This window comes from Schistocerca cancellata, chromosome 2 (assembly GCF_023864275.1).
Source record: "Schistocerca cancellata isolate TAMUIC-IGC-003103 chromosome 2, iqSchCanc2.1, whole genome shotgun sequence".
Lineage (NCBI taxonomy): Eukaryota > Metazoa > Arthropoda > Insecta > Orthoptera > Acrididae > Schistocerca > Schistocerca cancellata.
This window is the reverse complement of record NC_064627.1, coordinates 1029461939-1029489480: the sequence shown is the minus strand read 5'-3', so window position 1 is coordinate 1029489480 and position 27542 is coordinate 1029461939. Positions and strand designations below refer to the sequence as shown.

The window sequence follows — 27542 nt, the reverse complement described above, 5'->3', positions numbered from 1 at the left end:
GCTGAGAAACAAAACATAGCTCAGATTTATAATCAGAGCTGGTTTAAGATCCAAGTGAGACAAGCGGCAGCTTGGAGCGCCGAGGTCAGAGTACAGAATCTGTAAACAGGGTGCAAAACAATTAATAGCGGAAGCTGACACTGCTTCAGCACATTACATGTTATAATTTGTCGTGAACTCGTGGCAGCGAACGTGCAGACCAACTGGCGAAAATGGTGCATCATCTACTTCCCATCTCCGTATCCCTACCATACAGTGATTTTCTTAGTAGACTCGCCAAACAAGCAAAAACGGAACGCACAAAATTAGTGGATACGGATCATAACATCAAAGGCACATGGTATTTGGCGATTCGGCAACAGATTCCACTACACTCTTGGTTTCTCAACTCGACACTTACGAGAAAAGAAATTATTACTGTTAAAAGGCTAAGAATGGGTCACATGTTGACTAATTGAACTAAACATTTTTTTTAAACTAATTCGCTCTCCAAGCTATGATTCTTGGGCTCACTGGCGGAGACACTGAGACTAATAGAATGTGATAATCACCGAAGAACAGTTACACAGTATAATTATTTAAAAATGAAGGATTATTATACTCTTAGAGTACTTAGGACCATGAATAGATCCACTGCCAAATGTGTTTGCCACTTCAACCGTCTTCGTAAAAGAGCACTTTAAGATTTGAGGATCCTTACACTAAAATCCAACTATATATATATACTAGCTTAGCGCCTGCCGCTTCGCTCGTGTAGACTGTATGGTATGCAGAGATTCTTGTTTTTGTTTTCTAATCGAATTTTTGTGTTATTCGCAAATTGCAACACCTTCTAAGCTTTTCACGCTAATGAAGGCCACATAAGCATGGGCTTCTCCGAATGTACGTCTGACCAAAAAGCGATTCTGATAGCTGGAGTCCGAAGTTTTTGTTAATCATTCCTTTTGCGTTCTTGTGGAGGTATTTCCATAGCACTTGCGTCCCCTAAGAAATATTTCTTAACATCTAACCGAGAAGTGAAATGCCACTTTTCATAAATTTAGCTGTAAAAATTTTTTATGTAACGAAATATTTTCTTAATAGTTTTCATTCCCTATTGCACTCCCTTAGGGGTGAATTTCCAGAATCGCCGAAATATGTCTTATTTTTTTTCATTTCTAACCGAGAAGTCAAACACTAATTGTCGTAGATGTAGCCTTAAACATCCTTTAGTAATTCTTAAGTAGTTATTTATTTTTTAAAAAACTTTCATCGCCGGCCGGAGTGGCCGAGCGGTTCTAGGCGCTACAGTCTGGAACTGCGCGACCGCTACGGTCGCAGGTCCGAATCCTGTCTCGAGCATGGATGTGTGTGGTGTCCTTAGGTTAGTTAGGTTTAAGTAGTTCTAAGTTCTAGGGGACTGATGACCACAGCAGTTAAGTCCCATAGTGCTCAGAGCCATTTGAACCATTTTTGGACTTTCGTCTATTTTACTCCCTTAGTGGCTGAATTTTCAAAAAAGCTGAAACACGGAGTTTTTATTTTCTGCCTGAGAAACCAAATACTAGTTTTCGTGGTTCTTGCTCCAAAATTCCTTAATAGCGACATACTTTCAAAAAGCATTTCATCCCCTATTTCACCCCCTTAGGAGTGGAATTTCGGACGATCCCTTCTTAAACGATGGCTACAGTATAAGATCCACACCCTCTCCAAACTTAAAGTTTCTAGCCTTAGTGGTTTGGCCAGGCCGATGATGAGTCAGTGAATCAATCTCACCCTATTTCACCCCCTCAGGTGCTGAATTTACGAAAACAGTGAAACACGTATTGTTTCACCTGTAACCGAGAAGCCAAACACCAATTCTCAAAGATTTAACTTTAAAAATGCTTTCGCGATGAAATATTTTCATAAAACGTTTCACCCCCTATTCCACCTCCTTAGGGGTTGATCTTCCAAAAACAGTGACATGCATATGTTTTATTTCTAACAGAGAAGTCAAATGTAAATTTTCATAGATTTAGCTTTAAAAAAGCTTGCACAGTGAAATATTTCCACAAACATTTTCATCCCCCATTTCATCCCCATAAGGTTGCACTTCCAAAAACAGCGAAACAAAGATTTTTTTTTATTTCTAACTGAGAAGTGAAATTCAAATATTCGTAGATTTAGCTTTAAAAATGCTTTCATAATAAAATATTTTCATAAAAAGTCACATCGCCTATTTCACCCCTTAGGGGTTCAGTTTCCAAAAACACTGAAACACGAATTTTTTATTTGTAATCGAGAACTGAAATATCAGTCTTCATACATGTATCTTTAAAAATACTTTAGTAGCTCTTTAAAAATTATATATTATCAGGAGAAGCTTTCACCCACTATTTCAACCCCATAGGGTTAAATTTCCAAAAATGTTGACACATGTATGGCTCTATTTCTGACAGAGAAACCAAATACTAATTTTCGTAGGTCTAGCTTCAAAATTGCCTTAATAGCGACAGTGTTCAAAACAAAACCTTTATCCCGATTCTCATCCCCTTAGGGTATGAATTTCGAAAGATCCCTTCTTAAACAATGCCTACAGTATAAGATCCACAACTTAGAATTTCCTCAGCTGTTTGGCTGGGTGATGATGAGTCATTCAGTCAGGACATTGCCTTGCCTTATACATATACTAGCGGACCCGACAGACGTTGTCCTGCATGATATTTCAAGCGATTAGGATACTGAACAAAGTATGAAATGAAAGACAAATAATATAATAATTTCATTATTCTTTATTTTGAAATAACATCAATTTTTCTAAAAAAAATTCGTTATAATCAACAGTGTTTGTTTAATTTTAGCCTAATGCGAGCTGATGAACAATATTTTTAGTCAATACCTGGGGAGTATAAATGAATAAACTTGTGAAAAGTCCGGATTTTCTAGATCCAACCCACAAATCGATATTGTTTGACCTTGTGACTTATTAATAGTCATGGCAAATGCCAAGCGAATTGGAAATTGGGGCGAGTCTGAAGGGATCATTGGGATTCGTGGCAAGAGAACAACTTTATCTTCAAATTTGCCGTTCAAAATTGTAGCTTCAAGAACATTGCCCATGATTTTTTTATGACTAATCTTGTACCGTTGCATAGCTTAGGTGCATTTAAATTTCGAAGCAAAATGATAGGTGAGGAAATTTTAATCGCAAGTTATGTGGTGGCATTCCTGGTAAATCCAGCGAATTCAAAAATTCAACTGAATAGTTGACAGCTTCGTCAGAATCGGTAGCAGTGTCGATCGATTTGAACAATACCTCATTGATGGGCAATGAGTGTTGTATTTTGAAGTTAATAGCGTAAACATCGATATTTTTTGCGGATAAAATAGCTCGTTTACGAAGCCACGCATGATTAATATAATTAGCTTGTAAATCTGGAAATATGCTTTCAATCAAAGAATCTTTCGTATTTACCATGTTGCAGAAATTGTCTGGCAATTTGATGCAATGTGTGTCTCCATGCAATGGTATTGTTCCATTTCCAATGTTGAGCAATTACTCGGAGAATGATAGTGCCAATGGATCGTTTTGCAGTTGAACACGTATATTTGTTTTAAGACGTAATGTACTGTCATTTCGCCATAGATAAGATAGTTTTATACATGCGTTTATTTCATCCGCATACGTAGCGCGCGGAATGCCCGGCAATGTCTGTCTAAAATCACCGGACAGCAGCAGTAAGGCACCACCGAAAAGCCTGGTGTTATTATTTAGATATTTCATCATTCTATTGAGAGCTTCAAGTGAATGCTTGTGGGCCATAGTGCATTCATCCCAGATAATAATTTTGCATTTTTGCAAAACTTTAGCCATACCGGAATGCTTTTTTTATGTTGCACACTGCATCTGGATTTGTGTGTATGTTCAACAGCAACTTGAGTGCTGAATGTGCAATCCGTCCGCCATCAAGCAAAGTGGCTGCAATACCTGATTAAGCAATTGCTAACGCAATTTTTGTGATCGAATGCGTGCAAGTATTAGTGAGATGAGAAACATTTTTCCAGTGCCACCTGATGCGTCCCCCAAAAAAAAAAAAAAAACCTTGTTCTGCTGCAACTGACAAATTAATTCGATCGTGTACATTCTTTTGTTCATCAGTGCGTAGTTGCTCATTATTTTCAACGAAAGTAGTTAAAGAGACCGTATTGAACTGTTGTTCGCAATGAATCTCGCTGTTAATGATGTCTGTTGCTGGGCAGTTACGTGAGGGCATACCAAAATGAACGAGTGAATGAGTGGCATATTCGAAATCAGAATGCAAATATCTTCAATCCTTATTAGCGCCTCGTTATATATTTCCGGCGAAAAATCGATATTGGGATCTTGATCAGCGATCCGAACGCGATGCAGAATGTCGTCGCTCATGGAATCTTTATATTATTCCCAGAGGACAGAAGCTTAAGATGGAAAACATGTCGTCAATAATATGGCGAGTAATTGGCGAATTTGATAAGGAGAGGAACTCAGTGCTGCATCTGCAAGTGTAATATCCCAATGGTTGTCATCTTCCAGCAAATGTAATTTGCGACACGCATCACGATATGTGTCGTACAAAATGCCATTGACTGTCCGCAAGTATTGGAAGGACGTCGGTCCAGGAAGATCAACCAACAATAAACGCAAGAAGAAACATTCGCGTTGCTTTGGATAGACTGTGTATAATCAGCCTAATGTATTTCCCATAAATATGCCGTTGATTCCTTCAACAGGAACACCTCGCTTTCACGGTTCCCACTTTTTTGACTGTTTGTTCCATGTGAAATATCGTGGCACATCAGTATACATTAAAGTCTTTGCGAATTGACCGGGAATACCTGGTCGGTTGCACAGTTCGAAAAACTCAGTTAATGTGGTTTTTGGGGCAATTGATGCACGTTGTAGAGCAGTCTCTTCCGTGAAATAAACACGCTGTCCATTTTCAAGGTGCACGGCCAAATGTATAACAGCAGGGTCTCTTTCGTGTATCGGAAAACCCAAAATACACCAAACTGCTCCATTGCTGCTGATGTATCGGCCCATTTGATACCGTGCTATTTCATCGTTTCGTGAACATGAACAGCAAATACAGCCATATCACTGCCCTTATGGACATATTTGCATATATATACTTTATTGACTTCACCGAACTGCAAAGCTCAATGTTTATGTGTGCTTTGTAGATTTTACATAGCAATGGTGAATACGGAAGCACCCAGTGATTGTCAATGTCAACTATTGTACCGTTTGACATGCGTAATTGATGTGATTGACAACCATGGCCAGTGTCTCTACGACGATACAATGGATAACCATCGATATAGTGATTGTATCATTTATACAATTTTTTGGAAAATGTTTCGTACATTTTCCATTGTCCATGCACGGTGCCGTCATGTTTATAGCAGCGCATGGACCTTGGATCATGTTAGCGGTAACAATAGCACCGCATGGATCATGGGTCATGTTAGCGGTAACAATCTTGATCGATATTCTGCTCCGGAATTTCTGCTGAGATAATTTTATCAATTACTTCAGACTGTATTTTGTCGACCAACCAAATCAAAATATGCCCGTGTGGCAATCCTCGTTTTTGCCGTTCAGCAGAATACAGCTAGCAACGTGTTTTGCCAAATACAGAGGAATGTATAATCAAGTTCATTCACGATTTTAACCTTTGAAGACACGTGCAGTGATATCGTGTCGATCTATTGCAGTCTGACCTGGCAATAACGTAATTTTTATTTCATCCCATTTTGGATTACACGTAAATGTAATGAACAAATCTGGTCGTCCGTACGCGCCCACGAAAGTCATGGCGCCTTGAATATATTCTTGCATATGACGTGGGCTGCCAGTATATGATGATGGAAGAATATGTGAATTACCGATGTCGTTGATATTAGTTATTCGATCTACGTTACCAACAACAACATCACGCAAATGAATGTATTCCTCAGCTCGAAGTTTCGCTTGATTGTACCTGATGTATCGTAATCGCTCACTTTCAATTTTCGCATACATATCAACGATATATTGATGAAACAGCTGGCGGCATCGGAGAATATTATTGTCTTCATTGGCACGAATCATCAACCGACATGCGTAGAAGTTCATTGCGCTCACTTTCATGCTGTTTTCTGCACCTGCAAAGTAAAAATATAATTAAGACAAAAAGAAATTAATCGTGCATAAAAATAAACTATTAGGTAATGACATGTGTAGATTGTAACTTTTGCTGGATTTCTTTGTTTGATATTTAAATGATATCCATCTTCTCCTTCTCAAAATATCAATGGATATTGCAAAGCGTCGTAATAGCGATGACTGTCTTCAATCGTATGCACTGTGTTATCTCTGCGTTGGATCCGTATATCTCTACGTTCAAATGCGTCGCCAACCATAACAACTGCAACTTCACTAATGGTCGGTACAATATATCGGCCTGCGTGCTGCACAGGTGGTACTTTGTCTGCTTTGATGACGATCGTATAGTTGTCGTTTTGCAGTCTGTTGAAATGAAATGTCGTGTGGCTAGGGCCTCCCGTCGGGTAGACCGTTCGCCTGGTGCAGGTCTTTCGATTTGACGCCACTTCGGCGACCTGCGCGTCGATGGGGATGAAATGATGATGATTAGGACAACACAACACCCAGTCCCTGAGCAGTCTGTTTGAAACAGTATTGAACAACTGGACCAACTGGTTGTGATTCTGTAAAAACGTTTCTAAAATACCGACAATTTCTCGCTTCTTCACCTGCTCGGTACAGTTGTACTGGCAGCGTGCGTTTATTTGCTGCTCCTCATCACCCAAGAAGTAGATTGCAGAAATTTTGAATCGGTATCAGGTATCGGCATTAAAGAACCAATTTGACGATACACTTGGCCCTGAATCTTAAACGTTGATTGAAAATTGCGACCATCCTCATTCTGAACGATTTTTGTTGCTCCAAATGATGCCATTTGAAACCAGGAATTGAATTTGCGAATTTTACGCAAAAACAATTTAGATTGAGATGTAGCTCCAGCCAATAGTGTTTTCAATGGTTCTGGCGGCGAATTCAATGGCGGCAATACAACTTTGCCAGACGCGCAGCAGAAACCGGCCGATTCACCTTTGTATTTGAGTGCACGACAGTGTTGGCATTGTTTGTTCATAGCACCGATGGCAATTTGTGTATGTGACGAATAGTCGATGTCCGACTCATATTCAAACGCAAGGCGAAGAAGTGATGCTTGTGTCAATGCGCGATAACTCGCAAACATTGTTGTTCACGTGTTCTGAATGTGTCGGTGACTCGTTGACGGGCCAGTCTTTGTCTCAATGCATTAGCTCGAAGGCGTTCGTTGCGTTGCTCTTGACTTTCATTAGCACGTCTGATTGCAGACTGGTTTCTTAAATTTTCATTGTCCGTCAGTTGATCTTCTGCCGGTCTAATTTACCAAATGGTTCTGGACTAATTTTGAATTCCGAGTCCATCGACCAATATTTCCTCCTCGTCCACGAAGACGTGGCATTGTTTTATGTACGTAACTTATATGTGAATATAATACGCTTAATATTCACTGAAATGCGACACCTGAAATATCAAAAGACACCGTACAAAAAAATTGAAATGTCGAAAAATAAACGAAATCCTAAGCACGTAACTTATATCTGAATATATTACGCTCAATATTGCACACAAAAATGCAACGCCACCTACCGTGCTGATTTAAGAATGTAAATTTTCCATGCCCCACTTGAATGGAAACACAAAAACTCATTCAAGTCGATCCAGCCGTTAGGCTGGAGTATAGATAAATAACCTAGATACCGACTGCAGCGCCGTGTGCCGGGCTGATTTGTGAATCTAAGCCCTCCAGGGAGCCACCCAAAAGCATACAAAAATTTCATTACAATCGGTCCAGCCGTTTAGGAGGAGTTCAGTGACATACACACGTACAGTAGAATTATATATATAAAGATGTATATCGTAATCGTGCACAGAGAATTATAGTTCATATTTTTTAATAGAAGATCGATGTTCTGTTTGTATCATTAACTGAAATAACTGTAACTGGTGAAAAGGGCTTCGCCTGAAAGTAGTAAAAAAAAAAAAATCATACAGCATTGTCAGTAGGCGAAGATTATTTGCACTGCGGGATAAAGCTTATCCAGCATTTGTAGCATGACTGTGGATACTCAGTATGCAACTAAACTAAAGAATACGCTTACAAAATGCCAAAGAATAGTAAATAATATGACGCGTTAGGGTTTAGGATTCTGACGTCTTCTACATCTACTCTGCGTGCGTTTGAGCAAGTACACTTGTTTGCGAATGTGTGTGGTGGGTGCGCGCGCGCAAGAGGAAGGGGGGGGGGGGAGAGAGAGAGAGAGAGAGAGAGAGAGAGAGAATCTAATAGATAGGCCAACACTAATTGCAGAGACCAATCAGTAGCCGTATTTGGTGTTTTTCAGATAACCTCTTGAGAAGCCAGTGTCGCAGAGGTATGACGGTGCCGGAAAACTACGGGTTGGCAAGGGGAGTACCACTCTGTATGTGTGTGTGTGGAGCAGGTTTGGCCAAGTGCGCGCTGGCTTCCCAGAAGCAGCCAGTTGGCGTGCGTGCTGCGGCTGCTGCTACATAAGCGGCTCCTTCCTGCTCGTGCCGCCAGTTCTCTCCAGACATGAGCAGAGGAGTGCTGGCGGTTCTGTTTTGCGCCGTGGCGCTCACCGCAGCAGGCAGGGGCAGGACAAAGGGGGCGTCAACGTTAGCGTCGGAATTTCCCGAGGTGCAGACGCCGCTGGGGCGCCTGAGGGGAAGCGTGCTGCAGTCCCTGGATGGGCGAACGATATACTCCTTCCGAGGAGTGCGTTACGCGCAGCCTCCGACTGGGGATCTACGATTCAAGGTACTTAATGAAAATAATCGATTTAGTTGGTTGCTGCACAACAATCGATACATTTGAACATTTGACTGCTGGAAAACAATCGACTCATTCGCTATGTATTTCACGTATCGATGTTAAATTATTTAGTCATTCTTTCGAGTAAAACTAGTGTATGAGAAGAACTGAATGAAAACAGCGGATTCAGTTGTTTGTAGTTTGAACTTGGCATATTCAGTTCTAAGCGGAAACAATTGATTGTTTTACAAAGGGGCTTCGCGGCAATCGGGTTTTTGTAATTTTTTATATGTATAGAATTGTAGGTGAAATTCACAGCTCAGATATCAATCACTAAAGCAGTTCGATGCGACTGTCAAAAATTCTCGATAAAATCGACTTTAATTCACTAAAGGTAGGCCAATTTTTGGTGGGCGTCGTGGTTCTATTAGTAGCACACGACACTAGTAATCGTGGCTTAAATGTTGTTATGGTCATTATTCTTTCTCTTTTTCTTTCCATTCGAATAACTACGGCATTTACATAAAAAATTCATCAAATATACAATACTTAACACATACCATTTTTATGAAAAATGCATGTGTCCTTATTTCTAATTACACGCAGCTCACGAAATTCCAGTTTTCATTGTAAATATGAATTCTTAATTACCAATCTTTTTATAAAAGATTGTTAATTATATATATATATATATATATATATATATATATATATATATATATATATATATATAGGTAGTGTCTGTAAAGGACACTATTTTGATCCAGCAGGTGCTAAGAATTAAGACACAAAGAAATTACAGACACTGGTTGCCAGTGGGCATTGATTTAAATCAATGGGGAGGGTTGAAAATTTGAGCCAGACGGGGATTCGAACCAAGACCAAGGTCTTCTGTTTACTAGGCAGATGCACAACCACTGTATCATCGGACACAGTGGTCAGGGCAACTGCAACCCTAGCACACCACCCACACCCCCCAGACACAAATTCTCAATAGATTCACACACTACAAATGTAGTGCCCCTTTCCTTCAGTACTTGTGGCATTTCATCAATTCCCCTTAGAGTTTGAGCCTGATGCACATCCGCAGTGAAGAGATTATTGTCCGACCAAAATCATCACAGCAAACTTGAACATTGTTGCACAGTTACTATTTTTAAAATAGTTTTCGTCTTCTTCACACTCAAAATATCTTTTTATAACTGACAATTAGTTTTGTTAGGAGCACCAGTGCAGACTTTCCACAGAAGAAGCAAGTGGAAATATATTTAGACCTACTTCTTCGATGCTATGTGTGTTTCGTAAAAAATGACACAAAGTCCTTGAAATCTTTGAAGGTAGTAAGTGTAGGGTACTTGAGGATGGAATTAGTTTGTGGATGCTGTGGTGAGATGCTCCTCATTTAGTTCGACAAAATGTACTCTGATTGATGGGCTACTACGCGCAGCTGGCATAAACACGGAGTGTGAACTGGCTGCAGAGTAGTCAGGCAGAGGGCTAAAAACTTTTGGGGCTGAGGGACAGCACCAGAGGCACATAACTCGCAGAAACGAGGTAGTGCCATGATGGCAGTACACTGTTTTCACCACTGCTTACACCTGTGCCAGGGAGGCTGGCATCGCAGGGTACTGTGGTGGCTGATGGAGGCATTTGAAAACAACCCGGCTTTTGTTTGATCTTCAGTGAGAGTGTTGTTAGCAGACAGTAACTGTGGCAACCCATACCACACAATTGGCTGACATCTCGGAGATGACATGGCATTCGATGGGAGAAGGTGCACTGGGGTTGGGGAAGTGGGCCTTGGAATGGTTGCTGCGACAACAGAGTACTGGACCCAGGGAACATTGGCTGAAGGCACGCGGCTCAGATGCAGATGTGACAGATGGCTCAGATGAGAACATGTAAGAGCAAGCCTGAAAAATCTGCAGACAGGTTGGCTGTGGGTGGGCCAGCTGCAGGGTGGCTGTCTGTGAGCCAGTGGGTGTGCCAGGGTGGGGGAGGTTGAAGGGACTGGTAGATGTGCAAGGATCCAGTTGTGGATGTGCTGAATGGTGACCGTGCATGGTCCCTGGGGCGCGCAAGTCCCAAGATAGTTCAGGGTAATCACCTTCTACAAGATTTCTTTACTGTTCAGTGAAATATTGGCAATTTAATTTTATTTCCAATTGGTCTTTGCCAAGTATGTTTCCCATTTGTTTTCTTCTGGAACAAAGTGGTACAAACAAATTATGTTGGTTGCTCTTCTAAGCAAGTTCTACTAATGTGTGATCTCTGTCATTGCTTTCCGTCATTCCCACTGAAGAATTATTCTTTAGCTTTTGCCCTACTTCTGTATTAAAAAAATCTCCCATCAGCATCTTGTAATATCACTTTGTCATTTACCAGTTTCTGTAGCTGCTCATGAGGTATTCTACCTCCTCATCATTGTATGAGCACATTGGTACTTAGCCACCATGTGACATCTTTCCCTTATTTTTAAAACAAGTTTTGCTGTTCTGTTTGAGATTCTTTGAACATAAGTGAAATTATTTTTAATTTTCTTATTTATTACAAAGCCTTTGCTTGGATTTCCTCTCTGTTGTTTCTCTGTAATAAAAAATCATTTGTTGGTTCTATTTAGTCATTATTTTTTGCCTAACTTCTGATAAATGTACTATAGACCTATTCTATTTGACATTGACTCCTCTTCCAACTCCACTAGCCTGTGTTCGAATCCTTTTCTGCAATTATTATTTATTATCACACGATGACTGGAGAAAATGCTAAGCAACTATTTACAACAAATGTATGTGGTAGAGCACTTGCCGACGAAAGTCAAAGGTCTTGAGTTCGAGTCTCATTCTGGCACAAAGTATTAATCTGCCAGAATGTTTCTGCATAGGTTCATGCAATCTAAATTTGTAATGGGTTCATAGCCCAAAATTTGTAATGGGTGCATAGCCCTAAGCCCAGCTTTAAAATTCAATCAGAAGCTTCTGCAAATAAACTGTGAAAGTCTTACGCTGTCCCTCTGAATGCTCTGAAGGAACATTCAAATGTTATGTGATGTACTGTTTTCTGCTCTTCACTGCTGTCACATTTCCATAACCATTGGTGCAGCAATGCTTCATATATGCTGTGGTCACTTCTGATTCTATTCATTATGCACCAGTTTCATTGGGGCAGATGAAAACCTGCTGATTGCTCCCGGGGAGTTTCAATATGTTGGTGATGCTTCAAGGAAGTTTCCTTCTATCACTGATTATTCCAGGCATCTCATCATCATCATCATTTAAGACTGATTATGCCTTTCAGCATTCAGCCTGAAGCATAGTCCCCCTTATAAAATTCCTCAATGATCCCCTATTCAGTGCTAACATTGGTGCCTCTTCTGATGTTAAGCCTATTACTTCAAAATCATTCTTAACCGAATCCAGGTACCTTCTCCTTGGTCTACCCCGACTCCTCCTACCCTCTACTGCTGAACCCATGAGTCTCTTGGGTAACCTTGCTTTTCCCATGCGTGTAACATGACCCCCCCCATCTAAGCCTGTTCGCCCTGACTGCTACATCTATAGAGTTCATTCTTAGTTTTTCGTTGATTTCCTCAATGTGGACACCCTTCTGCCATTGTTCCATCTACTAGTACCTGCAATCATCCTAGCTACTTTCATATCCGTAACCTCAACCTTATTGATAAGGTAAACTGAATCCACCCAGCTTTCGCTCCCATACAACAAAGTTGGTTGAAAGATTGAACGGTGCACAGATAACTTAGTCTTGGTACTGACTTCCTTTTTGCAGAAGAGAGTAGATCGTAACTGAGGGCTCACTGCATTAGCTTTGCTACACCTTGCTTCCAGTTCTTTCACTATGTTGCCATCCTGTGAGAATATGCATCCTAAGTACTTGAAACTGTCCACCTGTTCTAGCTTTGTTCCTCTTATTTGGCACTCAATCCGTTTATATCTCTTTCCCACTGACATTACTTTCGTTTTGGAGATGCTAATCTTCATACCATAGTCCTTACATTTCTGATCTAGCTCTGAAATATTACTTTGCAAACTTTCAATTGAATCTGCCATCACAACTAAGTCATCCGCATATGCGAGACTGCTTATTTTGTGTTCACATATCTTAATCTCACCCAGCCAGTCTATTGTTTCAACATATGATCCATAAATAATATGAACAACAGTGGAGACAGGTTGCAGCCTTGTATTACCCCTGAGATTACTCTGAACCATGAACTCAATTTACCATCAACTCTAACTGCTGCCTGACTATCTATGTAAAGACCTATAATTGCTTGCAAAAGATTGCCTCCTATTTCATAATCTCGTAGAACAGACAATAACTTCCTCCTAGGAACCCGGTCATATGCCTTTTCTAGATCTATAAAGCATAAATACAATTCCCTGTTCCACTCATAACACTTCTCCATTATTTGCTGTAAGCTAAGGATCTGGTCCTGACAACATCTGAGAGGCCTAAACCCACACTGATTTTCATCCAATTTGTCCTCAACTAATACTCACCCTTTCCTTTCACAGTGTCCGGCCATCCTGATTTAGGTTTTCCGTGATTTCCCTAAATCGTTCCTGGCAAATGCCGGGATGGTTCCTTTCAAAGGGCACGGCCGACTTCCTTCCCTGTCCTTCCTTAACCCGATGAGACCGATGACCTCGCTGTCTGGTCTCCTTCCCCACAAACAACCAATCTTTCCTTTCAACAATACCTGAGAAGATTTTACCCACAACACTGATTAAAGAGATACCTCTGTAGTTGTTACAATCTTTTCTGTTTCCATGTTTACAGATTGGTGTGATTACTGTTTTCGTCCAGTCTGATGGAACATGTCCCGACTCCCACGCCACTTCAATTAACCTGTGTAGCCATTTAAGACCTGACATTCAACTGTATTTGATGAGTTTCGACTTAATTTCATCCGACCCAGCCACTTTATTGCACTGCAATCTATTGACCATTTTCTCCACTTCCTCAAATGTGATCCTATTTCCATCATCATTCCTATCCCATTGTACATCCAAATCTGAAACATTACTGATCGTATTTTCACCTACATTGAGCAACTCTTCAAAATATTCCCTCCATCTGCCCAAGGCATCAACAGGATTCACCAGCAGTTTTCCTGACCTGTCTAAAATACTTGTCATTACCTTCTTACCTCCCTTTCAAAGACTGCTAATTACACTCCAGAATGGTTTTCCAGCAGCTTGACCCAAAGTCTCCATCCTGTTTCCAAAGTCTTCCCAAGATTTCTTCTTGGATGTTGCAATTGTCTGTTTGGCTTTGTTTCTTTCATCAACATAACTTTCTCTGTCTACCTGAGTTCTAGTATGTAGCCATTTTTGATACACCTTCTTTTTCCTTTTACAGGCTGCCTTGACTGTGTCATTCCACCAAGCTGTTTGCTTCATCCTACCTTTACACATTACTGTTCCAAGACATTCTTTAGCCACTTCTAGTACTGTGTCCCTGTACCTTGTCCATTCCTTTTCCAATGACTGTAATTGACTACATTCAACTAACTGGTACCTTTCTGAGATCACTGTTATGTACTTGTGCCTGATTTCCTTATCCTGAAATTTCTCCACTCTTATCCTCCTACATATGGACCTGACCTCCTGCACTTTCGGCCTCACAATACCAATTTCACTGCAGATTAAATAGTAATCAGTGTCATCAAAGAATACACGTGTGTCCCTCACAGCCTTCCTGAATTCCTGATCTGTTATTATATAGTCAATGACAGATCTAGTTCCTCTGTTCTTATGTTTAAAAAAGGAGTTTGTGATTACTAAGCCCAAACTGGCACAGAAATCCAAGAGTTGTTTCCCGTTCCTGTTGGCCTCCATATCCTCTCCAAATTTACCCATAACCTTTTCATACCGTTCTGTTTGATTTCCAATCCTGGGATTAAAATCACCCATAAGCAGAACACTGTCCTTGTCTTTTACTCTAGCAACTACATCACTGACTGCCCCATAAAACTATCCATCTTATCTTGATCTGTCCCTTCACAATGCAAATATACTGACACAATCCTAATTTTCTTGCTAGACACTGTCAAATCTATCCACATCAGTTGTTCGTTTATGTACCTTACTGAAACTATGCTGGGTTCCATTTCTTTCCTGATGTAAAGACCTACACCCCATTGTGCTATTCCTGCTTTGACTCCTGACAGGTAGACCTTGTATTCTCCCACTTCCTCTTCTTTCGCACCCCTTACCCGAATTTCACTAACAGCTAAAACGTCCAACCCCATCTTACTTGCAGCCTCTTCCAGCTCTACCTTCTTCCAAGAGTAGCCCTCATTGATATTATTAGCTCCCCATCTCGTTACCATTCGTTTGCCGAGTCGTATCTTAGGAGTACCTGGTTTGTCAATTAGAGGTGGGACTCCGTCACCTCCAAAGGTCCAAGGCATTTTGCTCTGATTGTTGCCAGCATCATATTTAGCCTTACTTGTCCCGGGTCCCATTGAGTTTTACCCCTAACGGTTGAGGGACTAACCAGTGGATTTGGTAGTCTTTGCCGTCAGGCATCTTGCAAGTTGAAATGTCTGTCCTACAAGCTGATTGCTGTGCACCCCAATAGTTTTATAGACTTCAGTCATTGCGTTTCTGACAATGAAAGTTCTGATGAACTGGTAATTCTAGGTTGTTTTTTATTCGTATCCACATGTTCAGCAATGATGGCTGTCTTCTTATGAATGGTTGTGGAATATGACCAAGAATTGGTCACCAGTATGTGTTTGTGGGACAAGTACACCCTGTGATGTGGTGCATTGCTTGTGTCGTACTATTTTCTGGGAGCACCGTTTAGCCAGATGAAACAGCAGTATTCTGGAACTTAGTATGAAAGAGCTAAGGCTGATGATCTGAGAACAGTTTCACTGTTACCCCGGGTGATTCACGTTAAGTTCTGGAACGTATTATTCTGAGTTTTGATTTCATAGTCCTGAGATGAATTTGTATGTCAAAGACATGTGTAGGATCATATCTAGATATTTTGGAGTGTTGAAATATTGAAGAGTCTTAAGGTACTCATGCTGTGGTGTGAGGGAATCATTTCCATTGGAGAGGCTGTTCAGAGCGAGTTATTTTTAAAGTATTCACCCAATGAACCATGGACCTTGCCGTTGGTGGGGAGGCTTGCGTGCCTCAGCGATACAGATAGCCGTACCGTAGGTGCAACCACAATGGAGGGGTATCTGTTGAGAGGCCAGACAAACGTGTGGTTCCTGAAGAGGGGTAGCAGCCTTTTCAGTAGTTGCAGGGGCAACAATCTGGATGACTGGCTGATCTGGCTTGCAACACTAACCAAAACGGCCTTGCTGTTGTGGTACTGCGAAAGGCTGAAAGCAAGGGGAAACTACAGCCGTAATTTTTCCTGAGGGCATGCAGCTTTACTGTATGGTTAATGATGATGGCGTCCTCTTGCGTAAAATATTCCAGAGGTAAAATAGTCCCGCGTTCGGATCTCCGGGTGGGGACTACTCAAGAGGACGTCGTTATCAGGAGAAAGAAAACTGGCGTTCTATGGATCGGAGTGTGGAATGTCAGATCCCTTAATCGGGCAGGTATGTTACAAAATTTAAAAAGGGAAATGGATAGGTTAAAGATAGATATAGTGGGAATTAGTGAAGTTCGGTGGCAGGAGGAACAGGTGAATACAGGGTTATAAATACAAAGTCAAATAGGGGTAATGCAGGAGTAGGTTTAATAATGAATAAAAAAATAGGAATGTGAGTAAGCTACTACAAACAGCATAGTGAACACATTATTGTGGCCAAGATAGACACGAAGCCCACACCTACTACAGTAGTACAAGTTTATATGCCAATTAGCTCTGCAGATGACGAAGAAATTGTAGAAATGTATGACGAAATAAAAGAAATTATTCAAATAGTGAAGGGAGATGAAAATTTAATAGTCATGGGTGACTGGAATTTGGTAGTAGGAAAAGAGAGAGAAGGAAACGTAGTAAGTGAATATGGATTGGGGGTAAGAAATGAAAGAGGAAGCCCCCTGATAGAATTTTGCACAGAGCACAACTTAATCATAGCTAACACTTGATTCAAGAATCATAAAAGAAGGTTGTATACATGGAAGAAGCCTGGAGATACTGACAGATTTCAGATAGATTATATAATGGTAAGACAGAGATTTAGGAACCAGGTTTTAAATTGTAAGACATTTCCAGGGGCAGATGTGGACTCTGACCACAATCTATTGGTTATGAACTGTAGATTAAAACTGAAGAAACTGCAAAAAGGTGGGAATTTAAGGAGATGGGATCTGGATAAACTGACTAAAACAGAGGTTGTACAGAGTTTCAGGGAGAGCATAAGGGGGAACAAATGGCAGGAATGGGGGAAAGAAATACAGTAGAAGAACAATGGGTAGCTTTGAGGGATGAAGTAGTGAAGGCAGCAGAGGATCAAGTAGGTAAAAAGATGAGGGCTAGTAGAAATCCTTGGGTAACAGAAGAAATATTGAATTTAATTGATGAAAGGAGAAAATATAAAAATGCAGTAAATGAAGCAGGCAAAAAGGAATACAAACGTCTCAAAAATGAGATTGACAGGAAGTGCAAAATGGCTAAGCAGGGATGGCTAGAGGATAAATGTAAGGGTGTAGAGGCTTATCTCACTAGGGGTAAGATAGATACTGCCTACAGGAAAATTAAAGAGACCTTTGGAGAAAAGAGAACCACTTGTATGAATATCAAGAGCTCAGATGGAAACCCAGTTCTAAGCAAAGAAGGGAAAGCAGAAAGGTGGAAGGAGTATATAGAGGGTCTATACAAGGGCGATGTACTTGAGGACAATATTATGGAAATGGAAGAGGATGTAGATGAAGATGAAATGGGAGATATGATACTGCGTGAAGAGTCTGACAGAGCACTGAAAGACCTGAGTCGAAACAAGGCCCCGGGAGTAGACAACATTTCATTAGAACTACTGATGGCCTTGGGAGAGCCAGTCCTGACAAAACTCTACCATTTGGTGAGCAAGATGTATGAGACAGGCGAAATACTGTCAGACTTCAAGAAGAATATAATAATTCCAATCCCAAAGAAAGCAGGTGTTGACAGATGTGAAAATTACCGAACTATCAGTTTAATAAGTCACGGCTACAAAATACTAACGCGAAGTCTTTACAGACGAATGGAAAAACTAGTAGAAGCCGACCTAGGGGAAGAACAGTTTGGATTCCATAGAAATATTGGAATACGTGAGGCAATACTGACCCTACGACTTATCTTAGAAGCTAGATTAAGGAAAGGCAAACCTACGTTTCTAGCATTCGTAGACTTAGAGAAAGCTTTTGACAATGCTGACTGAAATACTCTCTTTCAAATTCTGAAGGTGGCAGGGGTAAAATATAGGGAGTGAAAGGCTATTTACAATTTGTATAGAAACCAAATGGCAGTTATAAGAGTTGAGGGGCATGAAAGGGAAGCAGTGGTTAGGAAGGGAGTGAGACAGGGTTGTAGCCTCTCCCCAATGTTATTCAATCTGTATATTGAGCAAGCAGTGAAGGAAACAAAAGAAAAATTCGGAGTAGGTATTAAAATCCATGGAGAAGAAATTGTAATTCTGTCAGAGACAGCAAAGGACTTGGAAGAGCAGTTGAATGGAATGGATAGGATCTTGAAAGGAGGATATAAGATGAACATCAACAAAAGCAAAATGAGGATAATGGAATGTAGTCGAATTAAATGGGGGATGCTGAGGGTATTAGATTAGGAAATGAGACACTTAAAGTAGTAAAGGAGTTTTGCTATTTGGGGAGCAAAATAACTGATGATGGTCAAAGTAGAGAGGATATAAAATGTAGACTGGCAATGGGAAGGAAAGCGTTTCTGAAGAAGAGAAATTTGTTAACATCGAGTATAGATTTAAGTGTCAGGAAGTCGTTTCTGAAAGTATTTGTATGGAGTGTAGCTATGTATGGAAGTGAAACATGGACGTTAAATAGTTTAGACAAGATGAGAATAGAAGCTTTCGAAATGTGGTGCTACAGAAGAATGATGAAGATTAGATGGGTAGATCACGTAACTAATGAGGAGGTGTTGAAGAGGATTGGGGAGAAGAGAAGTTTGTGGCACAACTTGACAAGAAGAAGGGATTGGTTGGTAGGACATGTTCTGAGGCATCAATGGATCACCAATTTAGTATTGGAGGGCAGCGTGGAGGGTAAAAATCGTACAGGGAGACCAAGAGATGAATACACCAAGCAGATTCAGAAGGATGTAGGTTGCAGTAGGTACTGGGATATGAAGAAGCTTGCACAGGATAGAGTAGCATGGAGAGCTGCATCAAACCAGTCTCAGGACTGAAGTCCACAACAACAACTACAACAACAACCCAACATATGTGGGTCTGTTGTTTAGTGTTCCATCAGGCTCCATAAAGCTTCGATCCTGAATCAACAAAGCAATATTACTGATGTAAATAAATTTCCTGGATTTCATTCATGGAAGATTGTATGTAAACAAATAAAAAGGAATTGGGCCAAAACACCTTGTAAGATACCATCACTTCTACTTTTAGAATTCACTGAGGAACCTGCAACTGAGGAAATTTTGCCAGTTACAGTGGTAAGTTTCTGACATAGAATGACAATGAATTTGGTAGGAGTCTGTCACGTAGGATGGTATCATAGGCTGCAGTTAGATCTAAGATGACCATCATGTTTCACTTCTGCTTCTCAAAGCCGTTTTTGATATGAACTGCTATTGTTAGCACCTTTGGTCACATCCTCTTCCTAAACTAAGCCCAGCTAGCTCTATAGGGGCATGTTTGTTGATGGTTGGACAGATTCTGTCATGGGTGAGTCTCTGCCGGAGCTTCAACATGACACTAAGGAGACCAATGGGGCATTAGTCTTCAACTTTTGAGGAATCTTTGGTAAGCCTGTCTAAAATTATTCCTCTGTAGTCTCTGAGGGAGCAAAGATACCCAAAGAGGTCCTTCTAAGGACCCTAAAGTTCTGCAATTTATTGTCCCCAAAGCAATTGTTTCATTTTGGCCAACTTCATGTTGCAATACTCACAATATTATTCCACCAGAGGCAGTATATTAATCTACCAGGAGCTAGCAAGTGGTGGTATCAGATGAAGTTTGCAAGTGAGGCATGTAGGAGGAGGTGCAGTGGCTTTTTTCCGAAGTGGCTGTTTTCCTCCTGAAACACAAGTTTAAAGTAATCTGGAAATAATTAGCATATTATCAGTTTGAGTAGATTAGCACTAGTCATAAATTTATCATTAGTATACTTTACAGAAGTTGACAGTGGTGCCTGTTAACATACAACTTGATTCATTTGGCAACTCTGAAGGCTCTCTCTCATGATGGGATTTATGGAACATGATGTCTGAAGGCCTCCAGGTAACCTAGTACATGGTAAACTAGCCTGCCAGGCCTTGAAGGGTTTTAGGAGAACATTTGAAGCTTTGCAGAGTTATAGAATTATTCCCACACCAGTCTCAAGTGGTTGTAAGCCTAAGCGCCTTGAATCTAATGACCAGTACATGTGATGATCATGTGACAGCAGGCCTCCAAGTCTTGAGCTGATATTGCCATTTGGTGGTCGGTCAGTCTCTGCATGACTTGTAAATAATTCAGTACCACAGGGTTGCATAAATTGATCTAGCACACTGTCTGCAATTTCAGTTGGTAATATTTTAGTATTTCATGTTCCAGTTCACCCAGGCACAGTTGCTTCATATTTAATTTCAGATATGGAGTTTCTTTAATTAATAGGGTATAAAAGTTTTGCCTGCTCAGGATTCTTTGCTGGCAACAATATGAATGAAATTGAGAATACATAAATGTATTGTTGTTTTATTTTCCTCTCTTTATCATGGATCTTTCTGTGTACTAAATAATAGCATGATCCATTTCGTAATCTGGCATAATGCATGGAATGATAATGTACACATGATCCCTTGCTACATCAAAAAAAGTATGAGAAAATCCTCTATTAATATTTTTCATTTAATAATAGTTGACCATAATTCCTGAATAAACTTTTCAACGTCAGCCTGTTTAGATGACAAAAAGGACAGCTTTTGTAACCAGGTCTTAACAGAATTATGCCTTTTAAATCTTCATAAAGTTTCATACATTTTAAACAACTAGTTACAACAGTTTGTAGTGTCTGACATAACCTTGAGGACAAAACTGGTATAATTAAACAAATATTAAAGCGTGTAAGATATAGCTAAAGAGAAATTCAGCAGCATTGGGACAGTAACAGATGCATTTCACTGTGCTTTTCAGAGACAATGTGTAAGCTGATGAAAATTTCCAATTTTAATATTATTATCATGTTTATAATTATACACTCCTGGAAATGGAAAAAATAACACATTGACACCGGTGTGTCAGACCCACCATACTTGCTCCGGACACTGCGAGAGGGCTGTACAAGCAATGATCACACGCACGGCACAGCGGACACACCAGGAACCACGGTGTTGGCCGTCGAATGGCGCTAGCTGCGCAGCATTTGTGCACCGCCGCCGTCAGTGTCAGCCAGTTTGCCGTGGCATACGGAGCTCCATCGCAGTCTTTAACACTGGTAGCATGCCGTGACAGCGTGGACGTGAACCGTATGTGCAGTTGACGGACTTTGAGCGAGGGCGTATAGTGGGCATGCGGGAGGCCGGGTGGACGTACCGCCGAATTGCTCAACACTTCGGGTGTGAGGTCTCCACAGTACATCAATGTTGTCGCCAGTGGTCGGCGGAAGGTGCATGTGCCCGTCGACCTGGGACCGGACCGCAGCGACGCACGGATGCACGCCAAGACCGTAGGATCCTACGCAGTGCCGTAGGGGACCGCACCGCCACTTCCCAGCAAATTAGGGACACTGTTGCTCCTGGGGTATCGGCGAGGACCATTCGCAACCGTCTCCATGAAGCTGGGCTACGGTCCCGCACACCGTTAGGCCGTCTTCCGCTCACGCCCCAACATCGTGCAGCCTGCCTCCAGTGGTGTCGCGACAGGCGTGAATGGAGGGACGAATGGAGACGTGTCGTCTTCAGCGATGAGAGTCGCTTCTGCCTTGGTGCCAATGATGGTCGTATGCGTGTTTGGCGCCATGCAGGTGAGTGCCACAATCAGGACTGCATACGACCGAGGCACACAGGGCCAACACCTGGCATCATGGTGTGGGGAGCGATCTCCTACACTGGCCGTACACCACTGGTGATCATCGAGGGGACACTGAATAGTGCACGGTACATCCAAACCATCATCGAACCCATCGTTCTACCATTCCTAGACCGGCAAGGGAACTTGCTATTCCAACAGGACAATGCACGTCCGCATGTATCCCGTGCCACCCAACGTGCTCTAGAAGGTGTAAGTCAACTACCCTGGCCAGCAAGATCTCCGGATCTGTCCCCCATTGAGCATGTTTGGGACTGGATGAAGCGTCGTCTCACGCGGTCTGCACGTCCAGCACGAACGCTGGTCCAACTGAGGCGCCAGGTGGAAATGGCATGGCAAGCCGTTCCACTGGACTACATCCAGCATCTCTACGATCGTCTCCATGGGAGAATAGCAGCCTGCATTGCTGCGAAAGGTGGATATACACTGTACTAGTGCCGACATTGTTCATGCTCTGTTGCCTGTGTCTATGTGCCTGTGGTTCTGTCAGTGTGATCATGTGATGTATCTGACCCCAGGAATGTGTCAATAAAGTTTCCCCTTCCTGGGACAATGAATTCATGGTGTTCTTATTTCAATTTCCAGGAGTGTATATAATTCAGCTCAGTGGACTGTCAGATTTAAACTGAAAGGTTCTTAGAGTTTATTCTGTAACTTTTCACTTCTTTCACCTCTGGTTATCAGTTGTTAATATGAAAGCCGCTAAGTTGTGCTATTCCTTGGAGTTCACATTAAACTGTCGATCCCCTTATATCTGGGTGTATAAATCATTCAAAGGTTGGAGGAACACAAAACATACCACCTCAAACAGGACCGTGCCCTAGTAAAGCTGTGTGGTGGTCAAACAAAGCTTCAGATCTCTCCCACTCTCTGTCTCATTCTTTGCTTTTTAGGCATTAATATCTAATCTTCTATATGTCTATCAAATATCTCCAAGTCAGAGGTAGTGTAGTTCATTTAACTCTCACACTAAAAACTAAAACAACCATGATATTTTTGTCATTTTATGACAGCCATGATTGCTACATTTGTTAAAAAAAATTCATTTGTAAACATAATCATATCTGAATTCATACATCACTGATTGTATCAGTTGGTCCCCTTTAGAAATTAATAACACTAAACAGATAAAACATAGACAAGCAAAATAAAGGTTGAGGATAATTTATCACATGTATCTGAATTTTTAGCCTCCAGTGCCACTGAACCCATGGGATGGTGTAACAGATGCCACAAAGGATGGAGCAAGATGTCCTGAGAGAGAGAACACCAATGAAACCTCTGAAGACTGTTTGTTTCTCAACGTATACACTACAAAGGTAAGTAAAACTATATCTGTGATAGAAAATTGCTACCTGCTGTAGAAAATACGTAACAATAACATGTTATAGGATATGTTCCGACAAATGTTGGTCTACGTATTGAACTAACACCAATTGCTAACATAGGACCAGTGAAGCTGGACACAAAAACATTCAGCTTTCGGAGCTAGAAGGTATTTCATAACCTCAGAAAGGCAGCCAGTAACAAAAAGAAAGTAAAAAGAAAGAGGTGTATGAGATACATAAACGAAAAACTTACTACTGAAGCCTTAGGTTAAGGGGGCTGAAGAAAAATGAACTTCAAACACCTTTTCTGCACCTCGTATTACTCCTAACCCAGCAATTTGAATGCCGTTTCATACTATAAACTAACTGTATTTATTATCAGGGACTATTTCATCCACCTTTTGTGTCAATCAGAGGAGTATCAATGGGTGTGATAGACAGGCTGGTCAGAAACAGTCTGAAAATCTTGTAGGGTGTTTCACAGGAGGTTGTGCTGAGAAAAAATTGTAAGAAAAAAATTTGATACTTGTGGCATTTTAGAGTTATTTAGCACTGAAGTTAGCCAATCACACTGTTACATGCACAAATTCAAGTGGCTTGCAAGAGACAGTGTCGCCAAACATGTTCTTTGTTTAGTTCCTACAGCCGAAGAAGAGAGTGATACAAGAATTGGACATAATAATGATTGAACCTAAGGCAAAGTCTGAACAGCCTTGTGCGCTATCATCTATGCAACGAGAACAACTGACACTAATAGTATGCGACAGGCTGCTTGAATCTGTGCACACAGTGATCTGATTGGCTAACTTGAATGCTAAATAACTCAGAAATGTTACAATGTATTGATATTTTTCTTAACAATTATTTCTCAGAAAAACCTCCCCTGCAGTACCCTTAAAAGCTTTTCAGACTGATTCTGATCACCCTGTATTTTCCTGCTGGGGTTATGTGGGCTCTGATCTAATTTCTCACCTAACTAGTTCCTCATGTAACTTATATCTCCAATTTTGAGCAAACTTTTAGTATTTACACATTAAATGTCTAATGCAAATTGTATTGCTTTTAGCTGTTGTTTTAGGGGTAAGATTTTTTCTTGTATGGAATGACAGCCGATTGTACTACCATTACTGTTTCTTTCACTTTTCAAACTGCAGTGATAGTTGGTTGTATTTTCATTCAGATGGAAGTAAATAGTGCAACACTTCTGAAGACTGATTTAAATATCATGCTGCGAGATTTAATAGGCATAATCACAACTGAAGTTGAAAGCAGCTGACTCACATATGAATTTTGCACAATGTACAGTCACAAAGTCTTTAATAATGCTTCTACAATATGCTTAGTAATAAGCTTGTTTTGCAGACTGCATAATCTTTTGATCATTGTTGCAGATGCCAAGAAAATATTCTGCATGGTTATAATGAAAATGAAAGCATGATCAGTTTAGCACAGCTTATGTCAAATGAAGGAAATGGTTATAACTGTACAGTCTGTTTGTATTTCATAATAATTAACGTAGACACACAGAAATGACACTCATTAATGTATACACCTTTTTATAATTCCAGTTGCCAGACAGTACTGGAAACCCAAAGAGACCAGTAATGATCTTCCTGCATCCTGGTGCCTTCTATCTATTTAGAGGAACAAGTGACCTGTTTGGTCCTCAGTACCTCTTGGATGAGGATATAGTTCTTGTGACTCTCAACTACAGGCTTGGGGCTTTAGGTAAGCTGTCCCCAGGAACAGCATATTCTCCTTTAACTAAGTGTAAAAACACACACACACACACACACACACACACACACACACACATATACACACACACACACACACACACACACACACACACACACACACACAGAGAGAGAGAGAGAGAGAGAGAGAGAGAGAGAGAGAGTTTCAAAGGAACCATCCTGGCATTTGCCTGAAGTGATTTAGGGAAATCATGGAAAACCTAAATCATGATGGCCGGCGCCGGTTTGAACTGTTGTCCTCCCGAATGCAAGTCTAACCACTGCACTACCTTGCTCAACAGGTAAGTGGGCTTTTCTAGATTACACTGTCATCCAAGAGGGGCACCATGGGACCTGTGTTAGTAATAAAAAAGCACCATGACAGCTGTGGACTGCCTGAACATTATTGTGCACCACCTGCAACATCCGTTCATGCTTGATGTCCTCCCTGAGTGCGATGGCTTCTTAAAGCAGGATAACCAATCATGTCACAAGGCCAGAATCATGCTCCAGCGATTTGAGGAGCATGACAGTAAACTCACATTGATATACATGAAACATATGTACAGTTGCGAATATCATCAGCTGTATAATGGAATAACACAATGAAATTTTGTGCTGGACTGGAACCCAGATTTAGCACATATTTTTTTTGGATGGTCGCCAAACCAATTGGGCAATCTGAGCACTATTCATGGGCAGACCCAAACTTCCATATGTTGTCAGCCATGTGTCTACAACCTGTACTCACAGGCACTGCAATATTGTATCACGTTGATGTCTTGGCCACCAAGTTTGTCTGTTATGAACCCATTGGAACATATCCAGGACATTACTGGGCAACAGCTCCATGCCCACAAACCAGCAGCCCTTAATTTACAGAAGTGTGTAGATATCTGGTTCCACATCTCCTGAAACCTACCAATCCAGGTCATGCAGAATCCCAGCTGTAACAATATTATGAAAATGACACTGTATAATAAGGGATTTAGCCGCCAGAGACAGTGATCTCGTGTATGTTTTTTGTCTATTTTCAATGCAGACCTTTTTTTGACAGCTCACTTTCCCACAGTCGTTTTATTGCGCCTATCTGCGACTCAGCATTTCCTCTACACAGTGAGCAGCAACTATGCTTTTCACAATATTATTACATTCCAGCCTAGATTTTCCATGTTACAATCACTGCTGTATTGCATTAAAGAAAAAGCAAATGGATATTCACAATCATAAAACGCTTAGTTTAGTATCACAGCTCTGTCGCGCATTAGTTTCACAATGAATATTGATAAGTCTGCTCACCATCTACTGTTCCAGACTTCACTCTAATATACTTTTTCCAAAATGGCAAGAGACTTCAATACTGCTAGCATGGTTATAAATGCATAATTTGCAAAATATGTAAATTCTCAATCTCAGCTCAGCTCCTCTTACAGTTTCTGAATTACCTAATGACCAGACTTGAGAAAACATAATTATTTTATTTGACTATTTTAAATTGTAAACATTTTTTGGCTCATTGCTTCTATACAGAAGCCCATAGTTTTTTAGTACTACTAAAAACATTGATTTCTGCATATAGAAGCATTAGGGAATGTATTCAGTGTTAACTTATCATGCATAGCCATTCTGCAAACCGGTTTGACCTGCCTCCTGCAGAACTTACTATGGATCACTGTATGTATTCTGGATTTTCAATCATTAAGGTAATTTAAACATGCTCCTGCACATAAGAGTGAATTTTGAAGATGTGTGTATTTATAATAGTATGGACAGAAAACAGAAACAAATGATTCACGTATTACTGGAAAATTCTTGGTGGGACTTAAGGTGCAAAAGAAGTATTATGTAAACAGTGGCTTTATGTTACACAGTTTCACTAACTTGCATCTTAGTTTTCATATGCAAAATCCCACATCAATGCTTAATATAATTTACTCTCATTTTTATAACCTTATCACTACAGTGCAAGGTGGATAAACATGTTTTGTATCAGAAAGTATATCAAGTACATGCACTGAAATACTAGAGAAATGTTAAGCAAAATTATGAGTGTTAACTATGTTAAGCATTCTACCCCTATATCTATATTTGCAAAGAAGTGCCCCAATTTAACCCTTGTACCATTGAAAAGATGAGTGAAATCACTACTAATGCCAGTGATATTGAGAAACAACTGAAATTGTTGAAATTGAACAAACCTCCATGGCCCAATGGAATTCCTATCAGAGTCTATACTGAATTTGTGGCTTAGTTAGCCCCTCTTCTAACTATAATCTATCATAGATACCTCGAACAAAAAATTGTCCCCTAAGTTGGAAGAAAGCACACATAACACCTGTCTACAGGAAGAGTTATAGGAGTGATACACAAAACTGCCATCCAGTATCTCTGACACTGATTTGTG

General features: G+C 40.7%; 1 protein-coding gene across 2 annotated transcripts in view; it reads left to right on the top strand.

Moving 5' to 3' along the window:
* The window catches only part of LOC126162996 (esterase E4-like), a 292795-nt gene that overhangs the window by 235754 nt on the left and 29499 nt on the right, over nt 1-27542 (top strand). Inside the window, exons 1-3 of one of the 2 annotated variants that reach the window (XM_049919856.1) lie at nt 8660-8891; nt 23265-23393; nt 24971-25130. In XM_049919856.1, the coding sequence (XP_049775813.1) occupies nt 8667-8891; nt 23265-23393; nt 24971-25130 (514 nt within the window). In that variant the 5' untranslated portion in view covers nt 8660-8666. Of the gene's footprint in view, nt 1-8659; nt 8892-23264; nt 23394-24970; nt 25131-27542 lie in introns of those variants that run through there. The other variant, XM_049919858.1, reaches the window with a different exon arrangement.